The 20878-nt window shown below is 38.0% G+C and overlaps 1 protein-coding gene across 1 annotated transcript in view; it reads left to right on the top strand.

The window, feature by feature from the left end:
• Positions 1 to 20878, top strand: part of MAP4K5 (mitogen-activated protein kinase kinase kinase kinase 5) — a 105607-nt gene that overhangs the window by 1026 nt on the left and 83703 nt on the right. Inside the window, exons 2-3 of the mRNA XM_006773763.2 lie at positions 3 to 72; positions 15790 to 15847. Of these exons, the coding sequence (XP_006773826.2) occupies positions 3 to 72; positions 15790 to 15847 (128 nt within the window). The remainder of the gene's footprint in view (positions 1 to 2; positions 73 to 15789; positions 15848 to 20878) is intronic.

Here is a 20878-nt window from a genome sequence, read left to right as displayed (position 1 = left end):
AGGCGGAACCCGCAGCAGGACTACGAGCTGGTCCAGCGGGTCGGCAGCGGCACCTACGGGGACGTCTATAAGGTGAGGCCGGCCGGCCCGAGCCCGGCTCTTTCTCCCTGCGGGCGCGGGCCCCCGGGAAGAGGGTTTTGGGGTGCAGGAGGAGGACCGGAGAGGATGCTTTTATTGTTGCGTCTTGGAGATGAAAGCGGCTGGGGTCCCGTTTCCTCGGCTCGGAGCACCCAGTGTGCATGGCTTGCTCAAATCGCTACCGAGAAGCAGAACTAACCGCACACCTCGGCAAACCGCCGTTGTACTTTTTTGTGGTGTGAAGGCGTGCTGACGCTTGTTTGTGGTATCGAGGAGGGTTCAGATCTGCTCCGGAGTCGCACTTGAGGATGTTTGGGCTTCAGCCTGGAAAAACGCTTCACGGGCGACAGGAAAGAATATTGACATTCCAACATTTGCACTTTTAAAAAAAAACACACCTTTTAAAACGGATGGGCTTCATTTAAAAAGTCGTCTGAAAAGCCGTCTCTCGGTTATAACTGTACACAATCTAACACGGGGTCAGAATGACGTGAGCACAAACATCCTTTGTAGAAAGATGCTTTTCCTGGCAGAAGTTTCACCCTTTGTATCTAGTTGATGATTGTTTGTCGTTTTGGTTTTTTTTCTACTTTCTGGGATTCATAACATCCCATGACCAAGAGTGGGTAAGAGCTGCTGTGTTTTTAATTGTGCTCTTTTGCATCACTTGAGACCAGTGAGGGTGAGTTGCTCTTCGTTTGGGGTTTAAGAAAACATCGAGAAGCAACCCCAGAGTTCTTCCAGGATCAAGAGGAAGGAGATTGTTTTAGATCGCCTCGTGCGTTGCTGCGTTCTCTGTCCCAGAAAGGGAGCCTTAATGCAACTCATGTGGGTATAGGGAGGGAGATTTCCTTTGATTTTGCAACAGCTCTGCTCATTGGATTTAATCACGACATGTAATCCCATTGTTCCAAACAACACTCTTGCTGAAACGGCCGTGTATGTCATATGGGAAGTAACCCGTAGGCTCCTCGGGGGTATGTGGTGGTTTTGCACAGGTGGCGGTATGGAAGGAAACATTCTTTCTTCCTATTTTTTCTGCTTTTGTTTAATATGCTCCCTATTAATACTAACAATTTAAAGTGGTGCTATGACAGCTCTAGTGCTGTTTTATTCTCCTGGGATGGACTGTAAAGTGTAGGCTTTCTATTCCTTAAACAGGCACTTGAATTTTCTGTGCGAGGCACTGTTCTAGATTTGTATGGGGTGTTGAATTGTGAGGTAGGTCCCAGCTCTTGCCTTGTATACCTTTGAATTCAAAGTGGGTAATTATAACAGGATCCTCCTTTGCTTTATGTAGAATTAATAGGTAATTAACTCAGCTGTTTACCCGTGGATTAGTCATTTTGTGGAATGCTCCTTAAAAAATTGAAATTCCTGTTTGCCTTCTCAGTCTTCCCTCTTAGTCATCTTTGTCTTATGATTCACTATGTATATAAGTGCTTTTCCCCACAAAAATCCGAAGACCTCTACTTTTTTTCTTTATAACAACTAAAGCAGCTCTCTGGAGTAGGATTTTATTCTAGACAAGGAAAGCAAAGGGTTATATTAAAGGGGCAGCAAATACTTGCCTTTCCTCATAGTACTCTGTGTCTCTCTTCCACGGTTTCTAAACTGAGGATCAAAGAATGAATATTTATCGTATACCACCTTCACCACCACCCCTCCCCCACGACCCCCTTCCCTCACATTCATGCGCCCTCACCTTTGCATGTATACTCATACACTGGACCAGCTTCTGACTCCTAAACATCTTCAACTCTGGTTCCTTGTCTTTTGTTTTTCCTTGTTCTCATTACCCGGCATCACCTACCACCCTCATTTCAACCTGTCTCTATCCTACCTGTCCATGGAAGCCTTATTGAAATGCTCCTCCAGGAGCTTCACCACCCCACCCCCTTCTCTCCACCCACATCTACAGCTCACCCCTTTCCTTCATTCAGTTCTAGCCACACTGGCCTGCTGGCTGTTCCTGTAACATACATAATAAGCATATCATGGGCCTTTGGGCCTTGGTTCTTTCAGAATGTCTTGCTCAGAATGTCTTTCCTCAGCCCACATGGCTTGCTTCCCCACTTGCTTTTACACCCTCTCCATCTGTTTTTGCCTACTTTATTTTTTCATGTGCACTTATACCAATTTAGTTTTACTTTTATTCTTCTTCTTTATTATCTATCTCAACCCACTACCCTACTCCAGGAGGGCAGGAGTTTTATCTGTTTTGTTCACTGCTCTATGTCTAATAGCTCCTAGGAGTACAACTAGGAACAGAGTAAGTGCTTTCTAAAAATCTGCTGAGTGAATGAGTAAATGTCAGTAATGCTATCACCTAGTTCTGTGGGCATATGCTTTTGACATAAGAACACTAAGTTAGCATTTAGTACTCTGTATTCCTGCAATGCCTATTGTAATGTCTTGCATATGTACTTTTATTACAAATTTCAATTACTTGAGTTCTCTAGGACAAATATGTATTTCTGGAAAACTATTTCATAGTCTATCTATCTATTTTCAGCGCTTTAAGTCCTACAGAATTTTGCCAGTTTATATTTAATCTTTAATATGTCTAAAAATGTGTACCATTCTGCTGTAGTGCTGAAGTTTTTAAAGCTCAGAGCAGTTAGAGTAATTTTGCTATTCATCACTGTGTTTCTGATGAGCTGAAAACCATAGGAAGTTTTACAAGTATTTCCAATCAGTGATATAAACTAGGAACATTATTACAGTGAAGAATAATGAAGGCAGATTAGTCACTGTTCTAATCAGGTATTATCTCTCTCTCTCTCTCTCTCTTTCTCTCTCTTTACACCTGAGATACCTTATAAAGCAGCTCTAAAAGAACTACAACTTTCAGATTCTTGATGAATTATTTTTATGTTCTTCAAAACTGTAGATCCCCTCTGAAACACCTCTTTCCCGAAAATCTCCAAGATGGGAGAGCTCAATCTTAAATTGGCTATTCCCTGGTTAAAGAAAGAGGAATATAAAGCTTCATTTAAAATAAAGCTTCAGTGGTTCTCAACCTTCCTAATGCCGCGACCCTTTAATACAGTTCCTCATGTTGTGGTGACCCCAACCATAAAATTATTTTCGTTGCTGCTTCATAACTGTAATTTTGCTACTGTTATGAATTGTAATGTAAATATCTGATATGCAGGATGTATTTTCAGTTACAAATTGAACATAACTAAAGCATAGTGATTAATCACAAAAACAATACGTAATTATATATGTGTTTTCCGATGGTCTTAGGCGACCCCTGTGAAAGGGTCGTTCGACCCCGAAAGTGGTCGCGACCCACAGGTTGAGAACCGGTGATGTAGAGCCTGGATTAGACAAAGTTGCTGGAAGTATAAGGACCAGTCACTGAGTAATCGAGATGAAAATTTATGCAAGTATACATTTAGGCACTGGTATTAGAGACAAAAGGAAAGGATGGGTTTGAGTCATGTTTAGAAGGTGATCAAAATTCTCTGGTAATTGATAGTAGAAAAACAGGTCATTAAAGGCATTTAGAATTTCTGGCTTGAGTGACGACATTAGTGCCATCAACAGAATTAGGAAATACCAGATTTGTGTGGTCTGGATCTTGTTTTTAGTTTTGGATGTAGGGCATTGCATGGATGGACATGTCTAATAAATAGTAGGAAATGCAGCTCTGGTTTTCAGACATCTGGACTGGGGATACAGGTTTGGAAGTTATCGGATGGGTTGTACCTGTGAAGTATAGGTGAAGTCACTCTAGAGAATTTGTAATAGAGTTGTGGAAAGGCTATAGTAAAGTGGCAGAAGAAAATAATGTATATTGAAAGTATCTGAGAAGAAAGAAAGAGGTATAAGGAAATTATTTTCATAGATATCAAGAGTTTCAAGAGCCCATCTATATCATCTGCATCCATTTTTTGTTGCCTTCCATTCTAATGGCAGTAGGAAAATATTGATTTCTCAAAAAATATAAATCTGAGGTTTTGTGTCATTCCCTCTTTTCCATAGAATAAAGTCTTAGACTAATATGCCTTTAAGGTTAAGGCCCTGCTTATACCAAAAGCCTCGCCATTCTAGAGTAAACTTCTTCAGCTTCTTATGTGCACTGTACTCTCTGTTCTTCCTTCTAGAGAGCTAGAAACATCGACGAGAGAGAAACATTGATCAGCTGCCTCCTGTACATGCCCTTGACCGGAATCGAACCTGGGACCTTTCAGTCCGCAGGCCGATGCTCTATCCACTGAGCCAAACCGGTTTTGGCAACATTGTACTTTTAGAAAGGCTTTTCTGTCTCTTCCAGGTCATATCTATCTGTGTGTGATTTTTTGCCATAATACTCATCATTTGTCACTCATAAGTATTGCCGACAGTCTTCCTGCTCTACTCAGAGTGCATGAGAACAGGGACGTGTGTTTAGCACTGAATCAGGTAGTGTGTATAACATAGTATGTGTTCAATAAATGTTTTGAAGGAGTGAGCCACAAAGTGGTCATATAAGTAAGAAGTTTGAAAGGGTTCATTAAGATCAAAAGAGTTGAGGTGTAAAAGGTAAATAAGGAAGTAGAGGGCATGTAGATCACTCCTTGATGCAGTTTAGCTATGAAGAGAAAAAGAAATGAAACACACAAATGTTTTTTTCCACAGTTTCTGTTTTTTTCCTTTCATTGAAACTGATTACAGCTTTCAGTTATATCCTTTAATTTTGTTTTATCATCCAAGTGCGCAGAAGTGTTGCTGAGTTTACAAAAGGAAATCAGACAATTTGGGAATTTTGAAAGGAGATTAAAGGCAAAAACTTAGGATGGGGTTGTTAGGAACTAATGTAGGAGATAAATTTAAAGCCTTTTTTCCCCTCCCTCCCTTCCTCCCTATTCCTTTCTCTTCCTCTCTGATTTAGAGACTCAATTGATTTCCAGCCCCAGTTATTCCCCTGTCAGTTTGATTCGGATGAGTCACATTGATAAATGGAGAGGTGAGATGCAACAGGGTGGGTGACAGGATGAAAGGAGTATTTAACACTTAATCAATGTTTATAGAGGGTCGCTTCTGTGCTAGATGCTAGACACAGTTCTGTGTGAACAAAGTAGAGAAAGGTTCTTGATGGGAGGAGAAAGATAATAAGCAATAAACATAAGTTGTATGATATGTTAGCAGATGATAAAGATATGGAATGAAGAAAAAGTTGAACCAATACGTTACTTCTCACGCACATGCCCCCCCCCCCTTTTTAGGTGCCCTGTGTCTTCTTGCCCTCTTTTTAACCCTTCTTCTTACCAATATCGGGACAGCCAATGAGAGCATGACTTAAGGTATTTTAATAGACATAACCGATAAATTAGTAACAATTTTTGCATTTTAAGCTTTTTAGCTCCTACCTTAATAGTAATAGACAGTGGAGATGCTTGGGTCCCTTACCATTCCCCCACGCTCCCCCCCCCCCCCCCCCCCCCCCGAAATAATTTCCTATTGTTCTTTCTGAAATAGCATTGATCCATGAGTAGGACTTGCCTTCCTATTTTGCCTCTCTTCCTTGCCTCAGCATAGGTAGCCTTCTAAGTAATGTGTTCATTTTAGAAAAATTTGATATGTGAATAAATGAAAAATTACCTCTATCTCCTTTGCCACAATATAAGCATTGTTGTATATATCTTTCTAGACTTTTAAAAACTTATATTAAGGATATAAACAGCCCAGCAGGGTGTGGCTCAGTAGTTGAGCATCAACCTATGAACCAGGAGGTCACGGTTCAAAACCCAATGTCTGGGTTTCTGGCTACGTCCCCAGTAGGGGACGTGCACGATGCAGCCAATCAGTGCTTCTCTCTCATCATTGATGTTTCTATCTCTCCCTTTCCTTTACTCTCTGAAATCAATAAAAATTTATTTAAAAGATATATACATATATCAGACATTATATATAAGCATATACATAATTGTGTATATAACTTTTATTCTGTAGTATTTATTATGTATTTGATAATGTACTTTTGTTTAACAGTACATTGTTAATTCCATACTGGTATTGGATAGCTAAATGGCCCAGGCTGTGTGGCTCAGTGGTTGAGCATCAACCTATGAACCAGCAGGTCACGGTTCAATTTCTGGTCAGGACACATGCTTGGGTTGTAGGCTCAATTCCAGTGTGGGGCAAGCAGAAGGCAGCTGATCAATGATTCTCTCTCATCATTAATATTTTCCACCCTCCCTCCCTCCCTCCCCATTCCTCTCTGAAACCAACAATAAATATGTATTTTTAAAGACCATGCTAACTGGTTTTAATTTCCAATCATAATACAAATCTAACTATAGCTTCTCCACTAGGTTTGATTTTTCCATTCTTCAACTCTTCATAAAAACTATTTTGCTCCTGTTTTCAAACCTCCAATAATGCCTCACTCTCTCTTTTACTCCCTCCTCTCTAACCTGTCCTGACTGATGATGATAGAATTTCACCTTTTCTTTATCTAATATTCTTCTTTAGCAACAGATCTCTTTTCAGTGAGTTCCAGATTCCTAAATCCATGGAAACCTGACGGGCATCTCAACCTTAACATGTCTAACACAGAACACTCAGTGATCCCTGCTCCACAAAGCCATTCATTCCAACACCTTCCCAATCTCAATAAAATTTATGGCATCCACCCAGTTGCTTAAGTTCAAAACCCAAGGTCATTAATTTTTATGGAATTAGTGGGTAATAGGGCTTATTCAGATTAGGATTTTGCCAGGTTATTATGATGGAAGGAAAGAAGGGTAAGGAAGTTAAGGATGTTTCAAGAGAGTGATTATAAATAGCTTGATGGATCATGGAACCCTTACAAGTTAAGGAAGAGTGTGAGGAATTGAGAGGTAATTGGTTGTCATAGGAGAATGCATTGGGTTCGTGAGGAGGAAGAATTGCTGGGATGCGAGGATTAGAGTATAAGTGAGCTGAAAGGATAGAAGGTTATGATCAGGAAGTACAGTGTTTGAAATCAAGATTCAGATAGGATGTCAAGGAATGATAAATCAGAGAGGAGATCCGGATGTTGAAGTTTGTAAGAATGGTGGCAAGAGAGAGATGGAGAGGAAGACTGTGAGCCAGGGGCCATGAAGTCTTAACATGAACAAGGAGCTATGACCAAGTTAGTAGATGATAGCTACAAGAGGATGGTAGTTGATAGCCTGTGCCCTTTCCCAGTCCAGGAGCCCTTGGGGGATATCCGACTGACGGCTTAGGGCTGATTGCCAGCCAACAGCCTGGCTTGTAAGCTGATTGGTGCACTCCGTGGGGAGCACACTGACCACCAGGGGCAGCTCCTGTGTTGAGCATCTGCCCGCTGGTGGTCAGTGCGCGTCATAGCAGCCAGTCATAGTACTGGTCGTTCCGCCATTCAGTCGATTTGCATATTACCCTTTTATTATATAGGATAGGATAGGATAGGATAGGATAAGATGTTCCCTAATACAAGGCAGTTTTACTTTTTTGAAATGCCCATGCTTTTTTCTTTCTTAAGCCTTTTGCCTGGAATTCTGCTGCAGTCCCTTACCCCCCACTCCTCCCAGGAAAGTCTCAGCTTAGGTTTACTTCTTTCTGGAAGCTTTCTCCAGTCAACTTTGACTGGGCTCAGAATCCTCCTAGGTTGTCATATATCACCTTGGGAACATTTTTCACACTTTATTGTATTTACTATTCACTTCTCTGTCTCTCTAAGTGATAAAAGCTCCCTGAAGACAAAAACTATTTTATTTCATGACATGCCTAGTATCAACAACAGTGCCTGGCACATAATAAGTATTCAGTAATATTTGTCGAATGAATGAACCAGTCAAAAGCAATGTTCCATAAAGAAACCAAGTATAGAGGTTTTACAGGTTATGAAATAATTGACTGTGTTCTTCTTTTGTGGACAAATGAGCTACTTTGCATTCCTTCAGACCTTATAGGTCTTGTATTGCCACTTTTGTATTGAAGTTCATATTCTTTAATCTGGGGTGTATAATTCTGACTCTGAGTAGTAGTCACTAGCCACTAGAGATTGCTTGTTAAATATTTAGACATCTGGATTTTCTCTTGTTATGTTAAAGACTATTTTTAGTGGAAGGGGGCATATTTAAAACTGATGTCCCTGGTTGGCTTCCTGGAAAAGTTTTGTGACTCTAAAACTATGCTAAGAGAAAGTTAACAGGGGATAGGATAAGGGGCCTCATGTGAACAACAGTAAAGTGGAATATAAGAGCTGAAGGTAGGGCAGGGGAGTGGGGAGAGGAAGAAGAGGAGGAGGAGTGGGGAGAGAAGATAGAGGGAGAGGGGGGAGGGGTGGGGAGAGAAAGAGAAAAAGAAACATTGGATGTGAGATACAAACATCCATTGGTTGCCTTCCTTATCCAGACGGGGAGGAGGGATCAAACTCACATCCCAGGTATGTGCCTTGATCCGGGATCAGTATGCCTTGACCTGGAATCAAACTGGCAACCTTTCAGTGCACAGGACAACGCTATCACCATGGAACCAAACTGGCCATGGCACTGGTTTCATTTTTTGACCTTAGTTTTGAAAAATTGCCCTGGCTGTTGTGGCTCAGTTAATTGGGCATCGTCCCATGCACCAAAAGATCACCAGTTCATTTCCCGACCAGGCACATGCCTTGGTTGTGGGGCTCATGCAGGAGGTAGCTGATGGATGTTGCTCTCTCTCCCTCCCTCTTCCTCTCCTTCTCCCTTTCTCTTTCTCTCTAAAAATCAGTAAAAACATTTTAAAAAATTATCTTCTGACTTTATGGCTACTGAGATTTAATGTGTATATCTTCTTTAACTTCGTTGAAAATTTGTAGTTAAAATTTATAAACATAAAACTTTCATTATTTATCAAATTAAAATTTTCACAGCATGTAGGAAAGTTCATGGCTGATAAAACAGCAACTGGATAGTATTGTTGAAATAGAAATGGCTTAGTTAGAAAGATCAGCATCTTTAATTTTTTTTCTTGGTGCAAGTGGAAATCTAAGGCTAACTTTTTACTGGGAATTTAAAAATCCAAGACAGGAGAGTTTGAGTTAAAATCTTCCACAGTAGAAAATTGACTTGAAAATGTTACTTAGGAAATTAAAGAGAACTGCATTGGCAATGAGAATAGAAACAATTAAGTAGAAAGGCTTTTTTATCGATTTATGGTGGTATTGATCTTATTGGTTAAACTTTTCCACTCAATAATTTCAGTTCCTGATTAATAAGAGTTAAACAAGAGATTTACTATAGTAAAATATTTTATTAGATTTCTGGGTGTTTAGTATACTCTTCTGCACAATATTAGTGTATACCAGTAATCTACAAAAATGGATAGGAAACAGAAATATATTTAGATCGTTTTTGTAGAAGTGCTGTAGTACTTCTATTAGTTCCTTCTGTAAATATAATGCAGGATCTTCAAATTCTTATGGTTTAAAAACAAAAATGCTTGCGACTGTCACATTTAACTTGTTGCAGGGAAATGTTGGGTTTCAAATACCAGAATTATGTATGACTACTTTGGATTTTAGTGTGAAATTGAATATTTAGTGTTAAATACCTGAAAGATCTCTTTAGTACATTGAATCTGTAAAGTCTCTATTTAGAACAGGGGTCCTCAAACTATGGCCCGCGGACCACATGCAAATACAAATATTGTATTTGTTCCCGTTTTGTTTTTTTTACTTCAAAATAAGATATGTGCAGTGTGCATAGGAATTTGTTCATAGTTGTTTTTTTTTTAAACTATAGTCCGGCCCTCCAACGTTCTGAGGAGGGACAGTGAACTGGCCCCCTGTTTAAAAAGTTTGAGGACCCCTGATTTAGAATATCTTTTTTTCTGAAAGCCTCTTTGCTTTCATTATAAAAGAGCCTGGTACTGCTTTCTGTTTTAAAAATGCAGCTGGAAAATTACAGAATAAAAACATTTGCCCATCAGTTGTTCACTTGGAGAGAACAGAAATAGGTCTTCAAAGTGGAGACTGACATTTACATATTTATTCTATCAATGAGAGATAGGGTTATGGTATTTTCTTTACTTTTTACTTAACTTCATATATTTTGAAAACCTTTGCATGTTGTAGCTGAATTTTATTTTTATTTTTTATTAAATTTTATTGGATTGACATTGGTCAACATGAACATAGAGATTTCATGTGTGGATTTCTAAATTACAAAATTTGTATATAGCACTATGTGCCCACTACCCAAAGTCAAATATTCTCTCACCTCATATTAGGACCCCTCCTCTCTCCCTCACCCCCTTCCCTCTGGCAACCACCACACTGCTGTTTGTGTTCATAAGTTTCAGTTTTATATCCCACATATGAGTGAACCATATGAGTGAAATCATGTAGTTCTTAGCTTTTTCTGACTTATTTCACTTAGCATAATGTTCTCAAGGTCCATCCATGTTTTTGCAAATGGCACTATTTCATCCTTTCTTATGGCTGAGTAGTATTCCATTGTGTATATGTACCACACGTATCATCTTTATCCAGTCCTCTATCACAGAACACTTTGGTTGTTTCCATGTCTTGGCCACTGTTAATAATGCTACAGTGAACATAGGGGTGCATATATCTTTAAGAATAAATGATTTGAGTTATTTGGGTATATACCCAGGAGTGGGGTTGCTGGGTCATTTGGCAGCTCAATTCTTAATTTTTTGAGGGATTGCCAGACTGCTTTCCATACTGGTTTGTACCAGTCTACATTCCCACTAGCAATGAATGAGGGTTCCCTTTTTTCCACAACCTCTCCAACACTTGTTATTGCTTGTCTTGTTGATAATGGCAACTCCTAATAGGTGTAAGGTGGTATATCGTTTTAATTTGCATTTTCCTAATTTCCAGTGAAGTTGAACATCTTTTCATATATCTATTGGCTGTTTGTATGTCTTCTTGGGAGAGGTGTATTTCAGGTCTTCTGCCCATTTTTTGATTGGGTTGTTTGGTGTTGAGTTTTATGAGTTCTTATATATTTTGGAAGTTAAACCTTTGTCAGAGTTACTATTTGCAAGTATCCTCTACCATCTGGTTGGTTGCCTATTTGTTTTGTTATCCTTTTCTTTTGTAGTGCAGAAGCTCTTTAGTTTGAAATAGGTCCCATTCATTTATTTTTTTTACCTTTACCTCCCTTGCCTTTGGGGTCAAGTCCATAAAATGTTCTCTACCACTCAGGTCCATAAGTTTGGTACCTATATTTTCTTCTATGTAACTTATAGGTTCGGATCTTATATTTAGGTCTTCAATCCATTTTGAATTAATTTTTATACATGGGGACAAACCGTAATCCAGTTTTATTTGTTTGCATGTGGCTTTCCAGTTTTCCCAGCACCATTAATTGAAGAGACTATCCACCATCTTTATTTTATATAGTTCTGTGATTGTTGTTCAAATCCTCCAATGGTATGTTTCTTTCTGAACCCATCAGAAACTCTAAAAAAATAAATAAGTAAAGGTGTCTTTGGTCCTTGCAACATTTTGGTTCAAATACATTGAAACAATGTATTTGTATTGATTCTAATTTGTGTTGACTTGAATGAGTCTGAAAGTATATACTTAAAATAATTTTATATGTGTTATTTTAAAAATAATTAATAGAGTAATTTTTAGTACAGTATTAGATTTACAGAATAATTGAGCAAAGAGTACATAGAGTTATATGCATCCACACCTCCCCCACCCACCCACACACATTTTCTCCTTTTATTAATATCTTGTATGAGTGGTACATTTATTATAATTATTGAACCAATATTGATATTATTATTATTATTATTATAGTCCATAGTTTACATTAAGGTTCACTCTTTGTGGTGGACAGTTCTATGGATTTTGACAGAGATATAATGACATGTGTCCACCATTAAGTTTCATACAGAATAGTTTCAGCACGCTAAAAATTCCCTGTGCTTCACCTGTTCATCGCTCTCCACTCAAATCCCTGGCAGCCATTGTTCTTTTTCTCTTTCTACAGTTATGTCTTTTCCAGAATGTCATATAGTTGGAATCGTACTATGTGGCCTTCTCAGACTGGCTTCTTTAACTTAACAGTATGCGTTTAAGATTTCTCCATATCTTTTGATGGTTTGATGGCTCAGTTATTTTTATTACTGAATAATATTTCAATGTATGGATGTGCAGCTTATCCATTTACCTATTGAAGGACATCTTGATTGCTCCAGTATTGGCAAGTATAAGTAAAGCCTGCTATAAACATTCTTCTGCAGGTTTTTGTGTGGACATAGGTCTTTAACTTAATTGGGTAAATGCCTAGAAGTGGGGAATTGCTGCATCATGTGGAAACAGTAGCTTTGTAAGAAGCTATCAAACTGTCAGTGTATGTGTTTTTTAAGAATTAATGTTTGGAAGAATATACTCTAAATTATTCACAGGAGTTAACTCGGGGATGAGATTAGGAGGGAGGACGAATTATAATCTTTTATTTATATTATTTGAATTTTTAAAAGCAATGTTTTGTATTTTTTACAAGTGCATTTTTCTCCAAATGCTTTATTTAATTATTAGTAATAAAAATGGAAAATAAATCAACATAAATGGAACTAGTAGATCATTTAAAACAGTATATGATCAGTTTCATAGCACTTCTAAGTTGTAGACGATTTTAATATTTTATTCTTATTTTTTAAGTAAAGAGAATAATAACCTTCCTACAATCATAACTGTGCATTCAACAAATTTATAGAGCATCTACCTCATAGACCTTCAAAGAATCATGGTGAAGGCCTGGGGTAGGAGAGGGGTGCCAGGTGGGGAACATGGGTCAATGGGGAAATAAGAGGGACATCTGTAATACTTTCAACAATAAAGTTTTTTTTAAAAAGAATTTTGCCCAGAGTTAAGAGGAGAACACACTTAATCTAGCCTTGGGATATCAGGCAAGACTCCCTAAAAGAAGTAATACCTAAATTGCATTCTGAAGTATAATCTAGATTAACTGGGGTAAAGAGGCAGGGAAAAGGGCAGGGGAAGTGAATATACCAAAAGGAAGACAGTGTTTTCAAAACAGGTCATTTGCTTCTGATTAATCTGACTGAAACTGGAATTAATTGTTCCAAACTCTCAGAGAAGCTTATTAGATCGTTTAATGTTGCTAGCACTTGTTTGATAATCTGTAATTGAAAAGTAGACTCATATTTTCTTTTGGTTTCCAGTGACAGGCAAGGTGTATTGCTCGAATGCCTGTTTTGCTTAGAAAATTATTTAATTGCATTTCCACATATGGGGTGCCCTAGGTGCAATGAAAATGAGCACCCATATTAGTGATGACAGTATAATGGTGCAACCCTTTTAAGCTACTAGTATTTAACAGTATGTGTTAATGGCCTTTTAAATGTTCATATTCATACCCTTTGACCTAGTAATTTCATACTTTAGAAACTGAAAGAAATAATTTTTAAAAATGAAAAGACTGTAACATCCTTTATGTCTAGCAGTAAAGGAAAACATTTATATGGACTATTATATAGCCATTTAAAATTATGTATAGCATGGAGAAAGTACATAACTTTAAAAACAATAAAAATTTGTGCTTATAGTAGAACTTGACAGATTTAACATCCAAGGTTGGTGAAAATATACATTCACATAATTTATTTTAGAGCAGTATGGCGATATATCCCTTTTAAATCCACATAACTTTTTACCTAACAATTATTCTTGTACTGATAAATTACTATATGCCAAATATTTGCAGTGTGATTATTTGAAGCACTAATTGTAGTAAGTCTGTCTCTAATATTTTAAGTAGTAAATAGTTTTTCTTCTAGGAATTAGACTGAAGAAAATAAAGCTGTGGATATGTATAAATCTAAGATATAATTATCCCTCTGTTTATAACTACAAGATAATATTAAAATCTCAAATGTCCAACAATAACATATTAATTAAAATATATGTTCCATTAATGGAAAATTAGGCAGTATTGCAAATCCTGTTTAGAAGGCTGATGACATCATTCTCTTCTACAACATATATATACCCTCATGCATTACATATATCATATATTCCATTAATGGAAAATTAAGCAGCATTGCAAAGCATGTTGTTGAAGATTGTGATGACATCATTGTCTTCTACAACACATACACACTGTCATGCACACATGCACATATGCATGCACACACGGACCAGAAAAAGAAACACATACACTAAATGTTAACTTTTAAACTTTTCCCCTCTAAATTGTAAGATACAGATGATGTGTGTGTGTGTGTGTGTGTGTGTGTGTATGTGTGTGTTTTAATCCTCCTGAGGGTATGTTTTTATTGTTTTGGGGGGAGGAAGGAAGGGAGGGAGGGAGGGAGAAAGAGAAAGAAACATCCATAACTTGCCTCCTGTATACACCCGACCTGGGAACAAACCCACAACCTAGTATGTGTCCTGACCAGAAATCAAATCTGCAACCTTTTGGTACACAGGGTGAGGCTCCAACAAACTTAGCCATCCAACCAGGGATTTATTTTTATTTATTTTATTTTTATTTTCCTTTAATGACCTGTGACTATATTTATCAAATATATAACAACCATGAGTATTTTTCCTTGCTTTTCTTTTATTAAGTTAACTTTTAAGAATTTTTAAAAATATATTTTTATTGATTTCAGAGAGGAAGGGAGAGGAAGAGTGATATAGAAACATCAATGATGAGAGAAAATTTTTTATTGGCTGCCTTTTGCACGCCTTTTACTGGAGATGGTACATAAACCCTGACTGGGAATCAAACCATGACCTCCTGGTTCATAAGTTAACAATCACTGAGACACGCCCCAGTGGACTAAGTTAAATTTATTGAAGTAACATTTGTTACCAGTGTTGGGGTTCTTGGGTTCCCCAAGACAGAAATCGAGAGGAAGCCCCAGAGAATTTTCCAGAAATATTTTATTAAGCTTATGCTGGAGCACAAGAGAGGCAACACAGAGGTAAAAGAGGTCCTCTGAACTGGCTTAGGGGCTGGCTCTGCTTAGCTGTTTATAAGTTAGGGCCAAAGCAGACTTATGTGAAAAGGTAGAATTAAAAAAATAGCGGCCTTGGGAATTTTCTGTGTCAGGATATGAAAAGCAAGGTTTAGAAGGGGGAAATAAGACATTTCAGTAGGGAGTAGAGGAATGGTTGCATTCTTGTGGTGGGCCTATTTGTGTGTGTTTTTTCTGGACATCAGGAAGTCTTGGTATCCCAGCAAGGGGCCATGGGGTAATGCCAGCTCTGTAGGGGTTTTTTGGTGTGGTGTCTTTGGGATCCCAGGCCCAGGTCCCTATGCTCCTCACATTGGTTAATGACAATATGTAAATTTCAGTTGTACTGCATTATAATTCAACATCTCTATACTCAATTGCATGCTCACCACCCAAAGTCCAGTTTCCTCATGAGTATTTTTTTTTAATTAAGAAAAATATTGGGGAAGGGGGTTGGTGAAGGAGAGGACATCTGTAATACTTTCAACAGTAAAGATAAAAATACAAAATAGAAAAATATTAACTCAAGTGTAAAGAAAAGACTTGGAGGAAGTACACCAACATTTTAAACAGTAACTGTTTTTAAGTGATGGGAGTAAAGGTAATATTTTGTGTATTTTCCTTTAATGGAAAAATTAGTATACTCATTAAAATTTTGTTTTTTAGCTCTATTAAAAGCATGATTGATAAGCAACAGTTAACATAATACAAGTAACTTTTATATAGTTAACAAACTTTTAAAACATTTTCTTTTCATTTTAGGCCAGAAATATACATACGGGAGAGTTGGCTGCAGTAAAAATTATCAAATTGGAGCCTGGTATGTATTAAAATACTCATGACAATTTTTTAATACTTTTCTGGTGCTGTTCACAAATACAGAACTTAAAAGTATTTTCCATATTTCCTTGTTTCCCTTCTTCCAAAAGAAATGTTTATATATTGTCAGGGCAATTAGGATGTCTCAAATATGGCTACATTAAATTGTATTGGAGGTTATTAGTTAAAGACAAGTTTGATGTAGTAATTTTGTTACTAAATGAAAATTCAAATGTGCACATTCAAAAATTGGAAGACATATTGACAATGTTAAAGTAATTGTCTTCTAAGTTATAGTGAAATAATTGAGCTTCGGTATTAACTTCTATGAGAATTTGATTAGGAAAATATTCATTGATTTGGGGGGATATTTGGTAATATTTGGCATAATGATATTTTATATGTTATGTTTGGCTGATTGATTTAGGTTTAATAATTCAGGTCTTAGACTAATGCTTATTTTTTTAACAATTTTTTTCTGTCAGAAGGCTGTTTGTTTTAAAACATACTGAGTGATTTGCTTTGAAAACAAAAGTACTATATAAGGCCTGAAACAATTTTGTTATTTTGATATCCTCAAAGTTTTTTTTTTCTTAGTAATGGGATCTTTAAAAAAAGTATTCAGTTGGTATTGTGCCCAGGTATACCACAAAAATTAGAAAATTCAGAAATGTGTAAAGAAGAAAATAAAAATAATCCATTTGTCACCCAGAGACAACTATTATTGCCTTTTAGTGTATTTCCTCTTATTTTCCTCCTGTGTATACATGTAAACATTTTACAGTATAAACTACATGTACTATATGCTGTTCTTCACCTACATTACATAAAGGACATTACATAATTTTTATATAGGTCAGTAAATATTCTTTTTTTTATTGAGTTATAAGTGACATACAACATTATATTAGTTTCAGGTATATAGCATAATGATTCAATATTTGTCTATACTGTGAAAAGCTCACAATAAGTCTAGTTAATATCTGTCACCATACATAGTTACTTTTTTTTTTTTCCTGTGATGAGAACTTTTAAGATTTGCTCTTTTGCCTGGCCGGCATGGCTTGGTGGTTGAGCATTGACCTGTGAACCAGGAGATTGGAGATTGGAGCTTGGTTCCCAGTCACAGCACATGCCCGGGTTGCGGGCTTGATCCCCAGTGGGGGCTATGCGGGAGGTGGCCAATCAATGATTCTCTCTCACCATTGATGTTTCTGTCTCTCCCTCCTCCCCTCCTCTCTGAAATCAATACAGATATATTTTTTTAAGATTTTACTCTCTTATCAGCTTTCAAATATGCAATATAATAATATTAACTACTAGAGGCCTGGTGCATAAATTTGTGCACAGGTGGGGTCCCTCGGCCTGGCTGGTGATCAGGGCTGATTGGGGCCTTCTCGCCCAGTCCCAATCGGGGCTTATCAGGGCGGCCAGCCTCGGGGAGGGACCACAGGAGGTTGGCCAGCCAGGAGGAGGGACTGACTGCAGGAGGTTGGCCGGCCACAGGAGGTTGGCCGTGGGAGTGCACTGACCACCAGGGGACAGCTCGTGCATTGAGCGTCTGGTCAGTGTGCGGCATAGTGACCGGTTGACCAGCCGTTTGGTCGTTCAGTTGCTTAGGCTTTTATATATGTAGATAGTCACCATGCTGTACATTACATCCCATAACTTATTTTATAGCTGGAAGTTCCTACCTTTTGTATTTTTTCACTCATTTTGCCCAACCATTCACCTCCTATCTGTTCTCTGTCTCCATGAGCTTATTTTTTTGGTGTGTGTTTTTTTAAAAGATTCCACACATAAGTGAGATCTGTTATACTAGTACTTATAATGCCCTGAAGATTCATCCATATTGTCAAAATTAAAAGTTTCTAATGAGAGCAGTAGTAGCTTTATTTTTCCTCCAATTTTTTTTTTTTTTACTGTGGTAAAATAAACATTACATAAAATTTACCATCTAAACCTTTTTTTTTTAATCCTCATCCAAGGGTTTTTATTCCATTGATCTTTAGAGAGTGAGTGTAAGGAGGGAGGAGGGGGAAAGAGAGAGAAACAGCTATGAGAGAGAAACACATTGACTGGTTGCCTCCCACACGCCCTGACCAGGGCCAGAGATCAAACCTGCAACCGAGGTACATGCTCTTGACTGGGAATCAAACCCAAGACCCTTTGGTCTGTGGGCTAATGCTCTGATCATTGAGAAAACTGGCCCGGGCTAAATCATGTGTAAGTATACAGTTTAGTTTGGTATAAATTACATTGACAGTGTGCTACCATCACCACCATCCAAATCCTGAACTCTTCTCATTTGAAACTCTATAGCCAGTTAACAGTAACTTCCCATTCCCTTCTTCCCCCCAGCCCCTGTTGTCAATCACCATTCTATTTTCTGTCTCTGATTTTGACTGCTTTAGGTATTTCATATACAATAATTGTCTTTCTGTTACTGGTTTATTTCACTTACCATAATGTCCTCAAGCTTCATCCATGTTGCCACAGAGTTTCCTTTCTTTTTAGGACTGAATAATGTTCCATTGTGTATATATATGCCACATTTTACTTATCCAGTCATCTGTTGGACACTTGGGTTGCTTTCAGCGTTAGCTATTGTGAATAATACTGCTATGAACATAAGCTACAAGTATTTCTTTGAGACCCTGCTTTCAGTCTTTTGGGTATATACCAGAAGTGGAATTGCTAGATCATATGATATTTCTATTTTTAATTTTTTAGGGACCGCCATACTATTTTCCACAGTGCCTGTGCAATTTTACATTCCTTCCAACAGTGCACAAGGGTTCCAATTTCTCTATATTCTTGCCAACAGTTGTTATTTTTCTATTTTGGTTTGTTTGTTATAGCAGCAGTCCTAATGGGTGTGAATAGATAGTATCTCATTGTAGTTTTTATTTGTATTTCCTAATAATTAGTAATGTTGGTATCTTTTCATGTGCTTATTGGTGATTTGTATATCTGCTTTGGAGAAATGTTTATTATAAGCCCTTTGTCCACTTTTTAATCTGGTTGTTTTTTGATGGTGTTCTGTATATATAGTCTAGATCAGTGGTTCTCAACCTTCCTAATGCCGAGACCCTTTAATACAGTTCCTCATGTTGTGGTGACCCCCAACCATAAGATTATTTTCGTTGCTACTTCATAACTGTAATTCTGCTACTGTTATGAATCGTAATGTAAATATCTGATATGCAGGATGTATTTTCAGTAACAAATTGAACATAACTAAAGCATAGTGATTAATTACAAAAACAATATGTAATTATATACATGTTTTCCAATGGTCTTAGGCGAGCCCTGTGAAAGGGTTGTTCGACCCCGAAAGGGGTCGCGACCCACAGGTTGAGAACCGCTGGTCTAGATGTTAATCTCATCAGATTTGTGATTTACAAATATTTTCTCCCATTATTTGGGTTGCCTTTTTACTGCATTGATAGTGTCTTTTGATGCCCTAAATTTTAAAAATTTCATAAAGTCCCAATTTTTAATTTATTCTTTTGTTGCTATACCTTTGGTGTCATTCCCAAGAAATTATTGCTAAATTTAAATTTAACATCATGAAGCTTTTGCCTATGTTTTTTTTTAAGAGTTTTATAGTTTTAGGTCTTACATTTAATTTAAGTCTTTGATTCATTTTGAGTTAATTTTTGTATGTGGTGTTAGATAAGGGTCCAACTTCATTCTTTTGCTGATGTATATCCAGTTTTAAGATTCTCTCTCTGAATGGTCTTAGCACCCTTGTCAAAAATTATTTTAAGTATTATTTCTGGGCTTTCTATTCCATTGATCTATATGTCTGTCTTTATGCTAATATCACACTATTTTGATACCGTAGCTTTGTAGTAAATTTTCAAATCAGGAAATGCAAGTCATCCAGCTTTATTCGTTTTCAAAATTGTTTTGGCTATTTGGGGGTCTCTTGAGAGTCCATATAAATTTTAGGATGTGTTTTTCTCATTCTGCAAAAAATGTTATTGAGATGAGAAGTAGTAATTTTTGACCAGTAAGTGTATAGTTGATGATCTGTTTGTTTGCTGCTTCATAAACCTAGACATGTAGTGTATATTGTGTGACCAGTAATTACGTCAACAGTTTCTTAATTTTAGCAGTTAAAATAGTTTTGCTTTTCAAATACAATATTTTGACCATTATGTATGACTAGAGGCCTGGTGCATGAAATTCGTGCATGGGGGAGGGTCCCCTCAGCCCGGCCTGCACCCTCTCGCAATCTACCCTTGATCATCCCTCTCACAATCTGGGACACTGCATGCACCAGTGACCAGACTTTTCATATAAGTGAAAGGCATCTTGCTATCGTATGGGCAGCTGCATTTTTTTGCCCTGATTATAAAAAGTAGCACATAACATGATCCTTCTGAGGCAGTAGTATCATTTCCCCCATCTTATGGGTGGAAAAACTGAAGCAGAGAGAAGTTAAGTAATTGGCTTTGTCACACAGTTATAAGTGTCAGAATCAGGGCTGACCACAAAGCGTACAAGCCAGAGTCCATGCATGTCATCGCTGCATCATCCTGTTTTTTCAGTGTTAGAGTGGCCTTGCCAGGTTTTAATTTTTAAATTTAAAAGACTGTTCCCAATATATAGGGCAGGGTCCCTAGGCCTGGTCGGCAATCAGGGCCGATCTGTGGAACAACTGGTGGAGCAAACGGGGGGGCCCTGCTGGCACCTGCCTCAGCTGGCAGCCTGGTGATGCCCGTTCACTGGCTCTGACCTGGGGCAGCTCCCGCATTGAGCATCTGCCCCCTGGTGGTCAGTGTGCATCATTGCGACCAGTCGACCGGTCACTTAGGCTCTTAGATATATAGACTAGAGGCCCGGTACATGAAATTTCATGCACTGGCGGGGGGTGGGGGTGGGGTTTCCCTCAACCTGGCCTGCGCCCTCTTGCAGTCCGGGACCCCTCGCTCCTTACCGTCCACCTGAGAGCACACTGACCACCAGGAGGAAGCTCCTGTGTTGAGTGTCTGCCCCCTGGTGGTCAGTGCGCATCATAGCA

This window comes from Myotis davidii, unplaced genomic scaffold, assembly GCF_000327345.1.
Source record: "Myotis davidii unplaced genomic scaffold, ASM32734v1 scaffold847, whole genome shotgun sequence".
NCBI classification, from domain to species: domain Eukaryota; kingdom Metazoa; phylum Chordata; class Mammalia; order Chiroptera; family Vespertilionidae; genus Myotis; species Myotis davidii.
The sequence above is the reverse complement of the archived record's forward strand: the minus strand, read 5'-3'. Positions and strand labels throughout refer to the sequence as shown.